Source organism: Gymnodraco acuticeps, unplaced genomic scaffold (assembly GCF_902827175.1).
Source record: "Gymnodraco acuticeps unplaced genomic scaffold, fGymAcu1.1, whole genome shotgun sequence".
Taxonomy (NCBI): domain Eukaryota; kingdom Metazoa; phylum Chordata; class Actinopteri; order Perciformes; family Bathydraconidae; genus Gymnodraco; species Gymnodraco acuticeps.
This window is the reverse complement of record NW_022990701.1, coordinates 3,946,119-3,961,387: the sequence shown is the minus strand read 5'-3', so window position 1 is coordinate 3,961,387 and position 15,269 is coordinate 3,946,119. Positions and strand designations below refer to the sequence as shown.

Below are 15,269 nucleotides of genomic sequence, written 5' to 3'. Positions count from 1 at the left end.
CGCTCCGCAGCTGCATATAATCAGCTCATCACAGGCGTTCTCTTTAACCTGTTACATTTCACCTCCTTCTCCAGCAGCCAATCAACGTGCTGCAGCCAAACTATAACATGGTTCTCCTCTCTCCTGCAGTCAGCTGTGATTTCAGGTGTTCATGCACCTTATCATATGGCATGTGTCAAAAAATGTTCAAACAAAATGAATTCTCTCCTGATTGAAACATCATGTGTTGAAATAAACAACTGCAGTTGAAAATAAAAAGTGAATTGCCTAACATTTTTGTTGTGGAATCAATTAATTAATTTCTTTAAAGGCAAAAGAAATTGAAAAAAGGCATGAAAAAGCTAAGAAAAAAAACTATTGAATACAATATATTTGGAGCAACTTAATTTATAAATAGTTGTCAACTTAAAAACGTGTGTTCACAATGATGGTAATTAAGTACATACAACTTAAAATTCCTTTTAAATCATGTGGTAAAACAAGTTGGAACAACTTAATTTTTTGAGTAATCAACTTGAAAACGTGTGTTTATGCTACCAATTATTAAGTAAGTGGTAATTAAAAACACCTCTGATTGTAGAGTTGTCTTAACTCAATAAACATCGATGCAAACTGTTACGTTGATTTTCTTTGTTGAGCCAAGGCATTTGTTTTTAGAGTGTACCATACAACTATTATGTGTTACATTTCCAGTTTTTCTTTTCATTAACACATATTGTTATTATTTATCATCTATGATTCACTTTGTCAATATTAAACATCTACTATACTTGATGGAAAAAAGCTCCCATTTCGTGATCCTTTTACATTTTCTCTATCATGAAATGGACGATTTTGTGTTTCATAGAAATATGGATGACCATGAAATGTGGTACAGCCATTAATGCTTCTGAAATGATTCATGAAAACAACCTTTCATTCAGAGCCACCGTCGGGTTATCCAATGATGTGCAAATATAACTGCGTGCTACGTCAGTCTCTTGTTCCTTTGCAATCTTTTGTATGCTCTTAAAAATGCTCTGATGCACCTCCCTCGACGAGTGAACCGCTATTTACAACTCTTGTCTGTCTTGTGGATGTCACTTCGGAATGAAAACACAACTTTGTTTCTGTCCTTCAAACTAATGCACTTTCTGTCTTTGCTTTTAGCTGCCCTACAATTTCCACCTCTTCATCTTTAACCGCAAATATCTTTCTATTAATAATGTCCCTTATTAGTTGACACTTGCAGAAGTTCTGATATTGTAGACTTTAATGGCACAAGTGAACGCTTCTGATTCATGTATCACATATTAACTACCTAGTGCATGTATTTATGTATGTTATTGTATCACTCAAATGTCATCACTCAAAAAATTAAGATAAACTAACTATGTAACTGACTTATTACATAGAAGGGTTAAACTGTCATTCCTGAGAACTTTAGAAAGATTAAATGTAATATATACACACAGTTTTGTAGAAAATCAAGTTTTGAATCAAACCAAGCCATATGACAAACCTAACCTGAGTTTAAAGCTCATTCAAAATAGTCATAAGTATCTTCATCACATGATTGTGATCCAAATTAATTTTATTGTGAAAAATGTGCTTGGTTGATCCTGATTGGCCGAAAACCAGAGTGACATCACAGCTCGTCCTTAGATGTGTTGTTTGTTGGTACCTCTGCAGAATCATCAGCCTCCTAGAAGAGAGGAGGAGGAATGGGAGGGTGGTGAGTAGTTTTATATTTAAGGGAGAAATATTTGAAGTAGCTGAAAAAATACAAACCTCATCAACAACGACTTCTCCTTCGTCGTCATCCTCATCTTCCTCATCTTCCTCATCTTCCTTATCATCACCTTCTTCCTCAGGCAACACTCCTCCATTATCCAGGAACTTAGACATTGTCTCCAGATCTCTGTTTCCAGTGTAGTCGACCACCTGGGAGAAAAAGAAGAAACAACAAATAATCAAAAGCTCTTTACAGGAATAGCAATAACATGGTGTCTGTATGCAGAGTTTGTGAAGCTGGACATGTGCCAGTTTGTACCTCTTTGCCACCAGCTGGGAAGTATTTGAGTGTTGGGAATCCATCAACGGAAAGAGACTCCACCTCGTTGGCCGTGGCGTCCATCTTGGCTATGATGAGGTCATCTTTGTCGGCGTACTTTTCGCCTAGCTCAACCCAGATAGGATCCAGGCTCTTACAGTGTCCACACCATGGAGCATCTATATATACACACACACACACACACACACACACACACACACACACACACACACACACACACACACACACACACACACACACACACACACACACACAGAGTTAAAAGATGAAATACATATCTAATAACACTTTTAACACCAATGTGTCTCCTCTACACACATATCTCCATGCTTTATTCAACTTTTTTCAAACTAGACTGCATGGACCTAAAGTGGCTATTCTCACTTGTGGATCTAAGAGCGCCATCTAGTGGGCCATAGAGGTAGTGCCAAATGATAGGGTTAAATGATTATTATAATTATTGATAATATACAAAGCTAATTATTATCATATCTTTATGCGCTCAAGAAACCACATAATTGCACCTCAAACTAAATGTCATAGAGGCAATCACTAAGCATGTGCTGAAGAAATAAGACCATTAGTACATTTTGTCTCACAGATTTGAATGTTGGTATTAATCGGATCTACATTTTTCCTTTATGGTTAAGAAGCAGCATAAACTCACTGGCTGTTTCCTCAGTCAGTTCCTTTGGGAAAAGTATTCAGAGACAGCCGGTGTTTCTTAAGGAGTTTCATTTGATGAGTTGATAAACACTCAGCAAAGCATTAATTAAAGCTCATCCCTTTATGGTTGAAAATGGAAACGAGAATATATCTAAATTCCAGTTTGACTTTTCCAGTGCAGGTTTAGAACCGCAGTGAAGTGACTTACAGAACTCCACAAAGACGTTTTTGGTCGGGTCCAGAGCAACAGACCCGAAATTCTTCGCCACCAGGACTTTGACCGGCCCTTTGTTCCAGTCCTCTGGGATCTCTTCAGACTTAAAGTAAGGCTGTAAGATGAAACAAAAACAGATTATTATTTATTAAAAGTCACATATTGTGCAAAATCCCCTTTTTCATGTCTTTTATACATGAGCATGTGTCCCCTCTGTGTAAAGAGATTCTGAATGTTTCAGGAAAAAAGTTTCTCTCTCTTTTTGTCCTGATCCATTTATATAAAAACATGTCTGAAAATGAGCTGGTCAGATTTTGGCCACTTTATGATGTCATAACGATTTGTTGGCTTGTGTAACCATTAGCCAATCACCAACCAAGGTAACCCCCCCCCCCCCCCCCCCCTTATCACCTGCATCTCCTTCTAGAGCACCATTGTGTTATTTTTCACCAAATATCTCGCAGAGTTGGGAGTGGCCGCTTATTTTCATTTAAAGTAAAAGACAGAGAATCAGCACTTTAGAAACAGGACTGAAACAGAGGGGATTATGGGATGCTACAATGAACTGTTTGGTATTTCGAGCCAAACACGTCAGAGACATGTTTTGTATATATCTGAGACCTATAATATATTGATGAAAATAGGGGACCTTTAAGTTGAATGCTGATGTTTAACTATATATACAAATGTGTGTATGTGTGTGTGTTACCTGAGCAATGCCTTCCAGAACGTCCAGGCACAGCTGTCTCATTACATTTGTGTTAAGATCCCCGGAGTCAATGTTGAACTTCTTTCCCGTCTCCATGTTGATGATACGAGCAGTCGGGGCGTCTTTCTCAGACACACCAAAGTAATCCAGCACATGCGTCATGGCTTCTGTCACGTCAAGAACAACGAACAGCATCTACATGACACAGGAGACAGGAGGTTCAAATACGTTTTTACATCTTTCAGCCACTGACCTTCTTTCAAAGACACTCTCCACTCACACACAGCATCAGCATAGTACACACACACACATTTACCTTGCCCTTGAACTCTTTGGCAATGATCCTGGATTCGTCCAACAGCGCTGTCTGACTCTTCACAGAGGAGTTGATGAACAGCAGGTTGTGAATTTTGATGCTGGAGCTAAAGATCTTATCTGCATTCTGAAAACACACACATTCATACAGTGTAGTTACAGTATAATATAATAATTTCATTTTAGATTTCAAGGTATAATTGTGTGTGTGTGTGTGTGTGTGTGTGTGTGTGTGTGGGTGTGTGTGTGGTGTGTGTGTGTGTGTGTGTGTGTGTGTGTGTGTGTGTGTGTGTGTGTGTGTGTGTGTGTGTGTGTGTGTGTGTGTGTGTGTGTGTGTGTGTGTGTGTGTGTGTGTGTGTGTGTGTGTGTGTGTGTGTGTGTGTGTGTGTGTGTGTGTGTGTGTGTGTGTTACCTCCTGGCTGAATGGGATGATCAGCTCCATGCTGTTTTCCTTTATGAAGGCGGTCAGATTTTTTTTGTCCAGCTTCCCTTCTTCTGACAACGAGAAGTCTGCTCTGCCGTCGTCAAACTACACCAAACACACACACAAGCACATATTCAACAGGGGTCATGGAAGGAAAAACACAATAAATAAATAATGAATTAGTATTTCCTTATGGTTGTTTTGCATCTAATGTGGATGTTTTGTTTCTTTTGCTTTCTAAACCTAACTTAAACCATGTCATTTTTATAAATAAAAAATACTCGAGCTATAAATCACAGAAGTCAAAATCAGCTAATATTCAGACCTTTCTATCCATGTGAGGACATTTGGTCCTCAGAAGATACTGTTTGCACTAGATGGCAGCAAAGCTAAATTGTTACAGCTTCTATTAAACACTTGACTCAGTGCCCAGGGGCGCCGCCAGGGATTTTGGGCCCCATGAAAAGATATCACATTGGTTACTTAAACATTTTTTTCTTAATGTTCTAAAATAGTTTGGGCTCCTGTCAGTCACGGGCCCTTCGAATCGTCCTAACTTTTCACCCCCTTACGGCGCCCCTGTCAGTTAGTGTAATAACATGTTCGTACCTTTTTGAAGAGCACCACCGAGTTGGCCTTTACTTCATACTTCTGGAAAACCTCTGGAATCGCTGACACAGCAAACTCAGAGTCAGTGAAATCAAAAGCGAGCTCCTTGAAGACTTTGGCCTCCTCACTTTCCAGATTCTGATATAGACATAAATCAACATGTAAGTATGAATGTGAAATAAAATGTAAACATAATATGGGAAAACAATTCTTTTTTTATAGTAAGGATGGATAAAATAAATGAACTTACATCAAAGAATCCTACAACATTGATGTTATGTGAGTCGATGAACTGAGCTGCAGAGTCTGCAGAGTCGAGCACGGGAACACCGGGGCCGGCATGACGCTTCAGCCACTGGACTATTCCCTCTGCTGTCCTCTTACCTTAAACACACAGAAAACGCCCAAATAAGCTTCTTCATTAACACACAGACATCACAATGGTTGTCGATGTTATCTTTTCATTTCTGTAAAGTCAAACATTAAAGACACAAGAGGCTATTCATCGAAACAGACAGCTTAAGGCATGTAAAAGAGAGCAGACAGGTTTAGCAGTGATCAGATAAAGTAAACACACATGGCTGTTCAGCGCACAGTTAGTGATGACGTCGGCACAATTGGTTGTGAATCTGAAAAGCTTTAACAGTCAAATCTGCAGTTAGTTCACAGAGGTTTTAATTAAGTAACACAATTGTGTATCTTCTCCTTGATACTCATGTGATATGATTATTGACATTTGCATATAATAGTATTTTTATTTCTAATAATCTGTTAATGTTAATACTTGCTTGTACTTCTTTGGCAATGTAGATTTGTGATCACTTTTGCTGATGAAGTTTATTTGAATGTGTGCATGTTCCTGTGTCTGTGTGGTATTTACCAGAGAAGACGAGGGGCTGCTTTCGGTCTCCGTTGATGAACAGTTTCAGAGTTGGAAAACCTTTGATGTCAAACTCATCGCCCAGCTCCTTCTCCTCTATGACGTCCACTTTGGCCAAACGGATCCCTGCAGCCTCCTCCTCCTCCTTCAGCTTCCCAGCAGCCTCAGCGTAAACAGGCTCCAGCTTTTTGCAGTGGCCACACCACGGAGCATCTAAACACAAACACAGACAGTTAATCTCTTTATAAAGCATGGAGGAAATACTGGAAATCAATAACCAAAGCAGCAGACATGCAGCTGCTCCACAGGCCTCTGTCTTGTCCAGTATTTTGTGCTGCTATCACATGAAAAGATACAAATGGAAATAAGCTGCTGATAGCAACAATGGCAGTTTGGCTCGGCCTTAATCCAGTTTGCTCTCTTCCTTGTCGTGACCTCACCACTCGCAGTGCTGAGCTCATCTGTGGGAGAGTTTAACCAAGAGAGCATCTGGACATGAGAGGCCACCTGTTTGTGTGATAATGCCTCATGGGGGCTAGATCAAAAGACAGTGATAAATATTCTTTCCTCGAGGTCGCTTTAGTAAGTTATTCCAAAAGTTTTCAGCCTTTGTTTGCGTGTCTTTTTTTAGGAAAGTATCCATTCTTGACACCTTTAAACACAAAATTGGTCAATGTCAATACATTTTGCCACTGATTTCGTTTGTGCCAATAGAACAACGATAAATGTAATATGGGTTGTCTCAGGTGGTGGACATACAGTATAATGACATTGTTTTAAAGAGTTTGATGTGACCCACTTGGCACAAAATAGTTTATTTATCATTAATGGATCATTCATAGCTACTCACAGAAATCCACCAGTAGATACTGATTCTCGCTGAGAGCTCTGGCAAAGTTGTTGATGTGGAGAATCATCACATCTTTGTCCTCCTCTATCTCTGTTGTTTTCTCTTTCTCTGGTGTCTCTTTGGTTTCCTCCTCCTCTGCTGAAGTCTCCTCCGTTGACTCCTTCGATGTGTCTTCCTGTGTTTCTGCCTGTGAGGGCTCTGTGTCGTCGGCCCGGCTGCAGGAGGCCCACAGCAGCAGGCCCAGCAGAGTCAGGGACAAAAGGGTGTGCGTCCTCATGTTGGCGTTTCTGCTCTGGTACCTTCGCTCAGGTGTGGAAACCCTAAATACATGTGTCACTGAAAGTTTGCACCTTTATCTGTTTAAGATGCAGAGTGTGTGTCAAAATGCTACTGGCCTTCCCTCTTATCCAATCAGACGGTAAGCCTGCAGGACACACTTGCCAGTTTAAACCAATGAAATGCTGCCCTGTAGATTCAGAATTGAGCAAACTCTAAGAGTGACTGTTAAAGAACTGTACTGAGCTCTCCTTCCTCTTCCACTTTTTTTGACTATTTTATTCATTTTGACTTTTAAACCCAATCACCTACCAGGTGGAAGCATGTATATGTGTATACTGATTTCATTTTAACTTTTTATCAAGGCCTTATCAGACCCTCATTTACCTAAAAACGTGAAAGTGCACAGTAATTATGTGGACGTATAAGCTCTTGTCTTATCTCACTATTTCTGTTCCCCCTCCCCCTCTGTATTGTTTTATAGAAGCAACATGACTTGATAAATTGAGAACGGAGGGCTATTTGGATATGAAGTCTCAAACAGTTAAACAGTTTACTGTAATTTTTCCTTTAAAGTTGAGATTAAAAGTGTATTATTTTACCACAACGTCAGCGCAAGGTCTCCTTAGTATATATTCTAGTTATTGTTAGGGAATTATTTGCTTAGGTATTCAACCTTCGACACAGTTCATAATTTTCTCTGTGTTACTGTCTCTTTTCTCATGGCATAGTTCTACAGCCTTGGGTATTGCTGCTATCTCTCTTAAGGAGGAGCAGCTTGGGCGCATTGTTGTTGCCAGTCTATGACAGAGCACAAGCTGCCATGAGGTAGTTTACTGTTCAGGGACGAAGGTTCCCTGGCGCACATTCTTTCCTATGGACGAAAGCTCTACCCTGCTGAAAAAACCAGCTTAGACCAGCTAAATTGACCAGCCAGTAGATATTAGGCTGGATCGTTGGCTGATTTAGAACCAGCTAAATTGACCAGCCAGTAGATATTAGGCTGGATGGTTGGCTGATTTAGAACCAGCTAAACCAGCTAAATTGACCAGCCAGTAGATATTAGGCTGGATGGTTGGCTGATTTAGAACCAGCTGAACCAGCTAAACCAGCTAAACCAGCTAAATTGACCAGCCAGTAGATATTAGGCTGGATGGTTGGCTGATTTAGAACCAGCTAAACCAGTTAAATTGACCAGCCAGTAGATATTAGGCTGGATGGTTGGCTGATTTAGAACCAGCTAAACCAGCTAAATTGACCAGCCAGTAGATATTAGGCTGGATGGTTGGCTGATTTAAAACCAGCTAAACCAGCTAAACCAGCTAAATTGACCAGCCAGTAGATATTAGGCTGGATGGTTGGCTGATTTAGAGGGGTTTTGGACACTTTAGCTGGCCAGGATGGCTGGTTTAGCTGGTGCAGCTGGTGCAGCTAAACCCGCCATCCTGGCCAGCTAAAAAAAAACAGCATACCAGCATCCATCTATCACCAGCTTATGTTTAATAATAGTATTAAATATACCATGCTGGAAACTTACCAGGATTCCAGGTGACCAGCATACATTGTTTAAATACTGGTATGATTATTTAAACCAGAGAACATAAATATATTACAAAGATTCATTGTGTCATGTATTCTGGTATCTACCAAAAATAAAGACATTGTATAGTGTTCATAACAGTATTTTAATTTAATAAATAGCAACAAATAGCTAGTTAATATAATAAAATACGCAGTAACAATACAATAATTATACAAATAACAACCAACCTGCAAATCAACCTATACATAAAAAATAAATACATTATCTAAAACAGGTGCATTTGATTTAAAATACAAGTAATAAATAGAATTCAATATTTAAATGGTAACAAAAACAGTAACACTATGATAAGGAAAAGGCAACAAAGAAAGTGTTTTTTGTTTTTTCTTGTTCATGTCCATAATGTTTCCCCAGCCTTTCCCAATCTGGCATTTCTGTCTGTTGAAGCCACTTCTAGAAGCAAACTGAAAATAAATGTACAGATATAAGTACACTGTAAAAAGAAAACTTGAAATGTACGTTAACATGTGGGCTGCTGTGGTTGCCAGAACTTGACCGTTAAAGTATGGTAAAAATACATTACAAATTACAGTTGGTTGGCATAGACGTTACAGTCAACAATTGCTTATGGTTTGCATTTGATCACCTTTGTCGACTTGCAGCCTAAATACAAAGATAACTCCACTCCTCTCCTACCACTCTTACCTCTAATAAGCCTTGGTAGAACTAGTGTCCAAGTCATAGGGTCCAAAACTGACTTAACACATGTGGAACAGAGGACAGGCATGGTTCCATGTACAGGGAACTGGAACTTTGAACAGGTGTTTTCATCTTTTCTGCCTGAAGATTCACAAGTTCTTGATCAGGTGTTTGATGTGGGCTAGCATGATCCTTTCTGCAGTGATGATGAATAAAGAAAACAAAGAAAACATTATTAATAATAGCAATGATGGTAACAACAATAATATTAGTATAACTATTTATATAGCACTTACACAATTGCAAAGTGATTCTCCCAACAAAAATAAAGAACAAAACAATATCAACAATAAAAAAACAAATTATTATAGGAATGTTAAAGGTGGGTAATTTATTTCAGAAACACTTTTTGTTATATTCCATGGAATGCTCTTAACATCCCGATAGCAATGACTATGCATATATTAAATGCTTTGACAATAAATACATTACAAAAATTCATCTGTGGAAGCTGTGGCGCTGTAAAAAGCACGACCAATCATTTTAGCCGGCCCGGCTAAAATAACTGGATGGCCTACCTGCCTGTCAGCCTTCCATCTGTGCACAAACTTATCTCGTGCCCTCATTGGTCATGTGCGCGTTCGTGTGTGTTGGAGGAGGGGCTCTGTAAGGAAGTGGCAGATTTTTTCCGGCTGTGTATTTTCAAATTCAAGCGCACTCGAGCTGGTTTCTCCAAAATTACCTACCCCACCTTTAAGAGACAAAGAAATTATAAACATTCTAAGAGGCCGATTACAAAAGGTAGACTCAGATCTTGATGACATCAATGAGCAGTCCCAATAGATGCTGTTGTATAAAAAGAAATAGAATAGGTCCAGATTTCCTCTATTTTGTGTTGGATGATTTGTTTTATTGATTGCTGATGGATGTTAAGATGTGTTTTACAATTATAACAAAAAAGATTATTGTAATTGAAATCAAAAAGATTGCAAAACATAGTTTTAATAAACTCACTAGCAATATAGGGTTTATTCAACAGCAGTAAAGGATGAAGTTGCTAAATTAACGTACACTGAACTGTAAAACAACTTACCACTATTTAGGAAAGGCTCTGATCAGAAGGGTTGACTAGTAGGACAGCAAAGAGGTGGAGGAGGCAGAGCCGGCCCGACCCATTAAGCAACATAAGCAGCCGCTTAGGGCCCGCAGCCACTAAGGGCCCCCTAGCAAAAAATAAATAAATGAAAAGAAGAAATAAATGAAAAAAAAAAATAATCTCAGTACAACGTCGCCGTGATAAGTATGTTTAATTAATTTTGTTAATATGCCTAGATTGCCTACTCTCAAAGTCATGTATTATATTATTGAGTCAATAATATAATACATTAACCGTACTTTACCTGAACCTCATCATGACACTAGAGAGGACGGCAGGAATGTAATTTCCCGTGTTCAGTGAATGCAACAGAGGCAAGACACCAGACCAACCAGAGAGTTGAATGGAAATAAACATCTGTCTTATTGACTGACAGGTACCTATCCTGTGAGCTGTGACAATGTTTAAAATAAACTGTCAGTCGGACTCAGAGTTTTTGAAGATGGACATAAGAAAAACATTTCTTTAAGTTATGCGAACATGTAAGCAAAGCATAAATTACAGCTACGTTGACGTTACTTTGAATAGCGGGGGTAAGCTAAACCGTTAGCAAGTAGCTATAGCTAGCCAGATAAATCAAATAAACACTTTGTCATACAATCTAAATGTAATGTTTTAGCGTTACCTGGTGATTTCAAAGAAAGCTGTTGACTTACCGTTCGACATGAAGCTAGAAGCTACCTTACAGTTGATCCTGAGTCCTGTCAGTTAAAGTGTTTCATAGTTAGCTTAGCTAAGCATCAACCTAGCACTGAAATATATGGATGTTATGTGACAGTATTTCTGAGAAAAAGTCAGCTGAAATGGTGGCATAGTTTCCACTGCTTTACATGTCGACAGCATGTTTTAACATATTTGCAGCAGTAAATAAATGTGGCTGTTTGGCCAATGACGTTGCCATAACAACACCTGCATTTTAATGTGCAACCTCTTTTTGTGAAAGATTTTTGCATGAAATCAATCAATCAATGTTTATTTATATAGCCCAATATCACAAATGTTACATTTGTCTCAGTGGTCTTCACAGTGTGTACAGAATATCAGTATGACAATACGACACCCTCTGTCCTTAGACCCTCACATCGTACAAGGAAAAACTGCCGGAGAAAACCCACAGTTTAAAGGGAAAAATGGGAGAAACCTCAGGGAGAGCAACAGAGGAGGGATCCCTCTCCCAGGACGGACAGACGTGCAATAGATGCCGTGTGTAAATTGAAAAGATAATACATTTGCAACATAGGTAGTCCAAATGTTTGGAAATGCATGTGTGAATAATAGGAAGATGAATCCACGAGGATATCCATCCAGGACCTATGATCCAGGACCACAGCCACGACTCAAGATCCAGGGCTCGCGATCCAGGACATAGGACCGCAGGATCATCCATGTCTCCGGATCCCGGCGTATATAGACACCAAAAAGAAATACATTTGGGGAAGCTGGGTTAATCGGAACATGAGAGTACACAGGTATAGACAGAGAGAAGGAAGAAGTAAGATGTCCCCCGACAAACTAAGCCTATATCAGCAAAACTAGGGGCTGAATCTAATCAGCCCTAACTATAAGCTTTATCAAAAAGGAAGGTCTTAAGCGCACTCTTAAAAACGGATAGGGTGTCTGCCGCCCAAACACAAACTGGAAGCTGATTCTACAAATGTGGAGCTTGATAAGAAAAGGCTCTGGCTCCCATTGTACTTTTAGAGACTCTAGGAACAACCAACAACCCTGCATTCTTGGAACGCAATGCCCTAATAGGACAGTAGGGTATAATGAGTTCTTTAAGGTAAGATGGCGCCTGCCCATTAAGGGCTTTGTAGGCGAGAAGAAGAATTTTAAATTCTATCCTGTGTTCTATAGGGAGCCAGTGTAAGGCAGCCAGAACAGGAGTAATGTGGTCCCTTTTCCTAACTCTGGTTAGTACACGAGCTGCAGCATTTTGAATCAGCTGAAGCGACTTGACTGACTTCTTGGTACACCCTGATAATAAGGAGTTACAATAATCCAGCCTTGAAGTAACAAATGCATGGACTAGTTTCTCTGCATCGTTTTGAGGCAAGATATGCCTGATTTTTGCAATGTTACGGAGATGGAAGTAGGCGGTCCTTGAAATTGATTTTATGTGGGCATTAAAGGATACATCCTGATCAAATATAACACCAAGATTCCTTACAGTCTCACTGGAGGCCAAATTAATGCCATCCATAGTTAGTATATCTTTAGATAATTTGTTTCGTAGATTCTTCGGGTCAAGTACAATAACTTCAGTTTTGGTCGTGTTTAACATAAAAAAATGTAAGGTCATCCACGTTTTTAAGTCCTTAAGGCAGTCTTGAATTTTATTTAGATGATTAATTTCATCAGGCTTGATTGATAAATATAGTTGAGTATCATCCGCATAACAATGAAAGTTTACAGAATGATTCCTTATAATATTGCCTAACGGAAGCATATATAATGTGAACAAAATAGGTCCGAGCACTGAACCCTGTGGCACTCCATGGCTAACTTTGGTTTGTGTGGAAGATTCATCGTTAACACGTACAAACTGAGAGCGTTCAGATAGATAGGACCTAAACCAGCAGTTCCCTGTATGCCAACTAAGTGCTCTAGTCTTTGCAATAGGATATCATGGTCGATAGTATCAAATGCAGCACTGAGATCGAGCAAGACAAGAATAGAGACAAGTCCCTTGTCTGAGGCTATTAGAATGTCATTTGTGACTTTAACCAGAGCTGTCTCTGTGCTATGATGTGTTCTAAAGCCAGACTGAAAATCTTCAAATAAATCATTGTTTTTTAAGTAATCACACAGCTGTTTTGCGACCGCTTTCTCAAGAATTTTTGAGAGGAACGGAAGATTAGAAATAGGTCTATAGTTGGCTAAAACCTCTGGATCGAGGTTGTGCTTTTTAAGAAGAGGTTTTATCACTGCTACTTTGAATGATTGTGGAACATAGCCTGATAATAAAGGCATATTCATAATATTTAATAAAGAAGTGCTAATTAATGGAAAAACTTCCTTCAACAGCTTAGTTGGAATTGGGTCTAACATGCACGTTGATGGTTTAGAAGAGAGAATCATTGCATTTAATTGTTCAAGATTAATGGCTGAAAAGCATTCTAGTTTACTATCTAGTGTAATATTAGAACTTACGTTTCCGGGAGCTGTTGATAACACTATACTGGTCAAAGGCAAGAGGTCATTAATTTTGTTTCTAAGAGTAACAATTTTATCGTTAAAAAAGCACATAAAATCATTACTACTGAGTGCTATGGGAATAGAAGGCTCAATCGAGCTCTCTGTCAGCCTGGCTACAGTGCTGAAAATAAATCTTGCATTATTCTTATTCTCATCTATTAATGAAGAGTAGTAGGCTGCTCTCCCTTTACGCAGTGCTTTCTTATATTCATTGAGAGTAATATGCCAAATTAAACGAGATTCTTCAAGTTTAGTGGAACGCCATATCCTTTCAAGTTGTCTCGACTTTTGCTTTATTTTGCGGGTTTCGGCATTATGCCATGGAGCTAATCTATGTTGTTTTATTTTCTTCTTTTTCAAAGGAGCAACAGAGTCTAATTTTATTCGCAGCGCATCTATAGAACTATCAACAACATGATCAATTTGGGGTGTTGTACATTTTGTATAAGTTTCCTCCCTTACATGCAGACATGCTATCGAGTTAAGTATTGGTGGAATCTCTTCCTTAAATTTGGCTATAGCACTAACAGATAGGTTTCTGCTGCAAGAGCTTTTGACTAATGCTTTGTAGTCTCGTAATAGTACTTCAAAAGTTACTAAGAAATGGTCGGATAAAGCAGGATTATGCTGTTCGACTAATAGTTGCTCAATTTCAATACCATAAGTCAGAACAAGGTCGAGTGTGATTATTATAGCAGTGGGTTGGTTTATTTACACTGACAGAAACCAACATAATCTAATATAGAGTTAAATGCAACAGTAAGGCTATTTTTATCATTGTCAACATGAATATTAAAGTCACCTACGATAATTACTTTATCTGTTTTAAGTACCAAAGTTGATAAAAACTCAGAGAATTCTGATAAGAATTCTGAATAAGGACCTGGTGCACGGTACACTGTAACAAATAAGATTGGCAACTTGAGTAAACTTGAGTCAAAGATTGCTGCAACTCCACCTCCTTGGCCCGTGCCTCGGGCAATATGAGTATTGATATGGCTGGGTAGAGTGGCCTCATTTATGCTGACATATTCTTCATGTCTCAACCAAGTTTCAGTGAGACAGCTTATATCAATATTATAATCTGATATTAAATCATTTACCAATATTGCTTTAGATGCTAGAGATCTTATGTTTAAGAGACCACATTTAATATTCCTGTTTTGTTGCACTGTAGTAGTTGTTACATTGACTTTTATTAGGTTATTATGTATGACACCTCTATTAGGTGTTACCTTAAATTGTCCTTGGGCAGACACACACACCGTTAATATTGGGTATTTAATCATAATTCTTCTGAATGATATTCCTATTGACAGCTAGTTTCTATGTGAACATTATGAGATGGACAGCCAGAGAGAATAAATGAAAAACAGTTCATTAGAAATACTATATGATAGTAAAACAAGAATACAGTTTAAAAGGGGAGTGATTTGTAAAATATCAATAAAGAAAAATCTGTTTACAGTTCCGTTTCATATGGGTTTTGAGAGATGTATCCATAGATCTCTTAATTTAGCTCTCAAAGTGCACCAGATTGATGCTTTTAACTTCAATATTTTAAAACAAATCTTCCCGGGGGAGCATGCCCCCGGACCCCCCTAGAGGAGGTTAGGTCCACGGTGTTTACATTCTTATTTATACAATATGTGTGCTTATGCTAACATCATAAGACAA

General features: G+C 38.7%; 1 protein-coding gene and 1 long non-coding RNA gene across 2 annotated transcripts; both read right to left on the bottom strand.

Annotated features, from left to right (window-relative positions):
* Window positions 1–1,239: 1,239 nt before the first annotated feature.
* On the bottom strand, window positions 1,240–7,063 carry pdia2 (protein disulfide isomerase family A, member 2). The gene is made up of 11 exons (XM_034231538.1): window positions 6,721–7,063; window positions 5,871–6,083; window positions 5,241–5,374; window positions 4,991–5,128; window positions 4,370–4,486; window positions 3,959–4,084; window positions 3,643–3,837; window positions 2,928–3,048; window positions 2,033–2,211; window positions 1,771–1,923; window positions 1,240–1,684 (listed from the first exon to the last, which is right to left on the bottom strand). The coding sequence occupies exons 1-11, from the start codon at window positions 6,995–6,997 to the stop codon at window positions 1,628–1,630; spliced, it is 1,710 nt and encodes a 569-aa protein (XP_034087429.1). The 5' UTR covers window positions 6,998–7,063; the 3' UTR covers window positions 1,240–1,627.
* Window positions 7,064–8,500: 1,437 nt separating this feature from the next.
* On the bottom strand, window positions 8,501–9,876 carry LOC117556211. The gene is made up of 3 exons (XR_004570508.1): window positions 9,817–9,876; window positions 9,245–9,434; window positions 8,501–9,003 (listed from the first exon to the last, which is right to left on the bottom strand). It is a non-coding gene; the product is annotated as an uncharacterized LOC117556211 (long non-coding RNA).
* Between the last annotated feature and the right edge of the window lie 5,393 nt (window positions 9,877–15,269).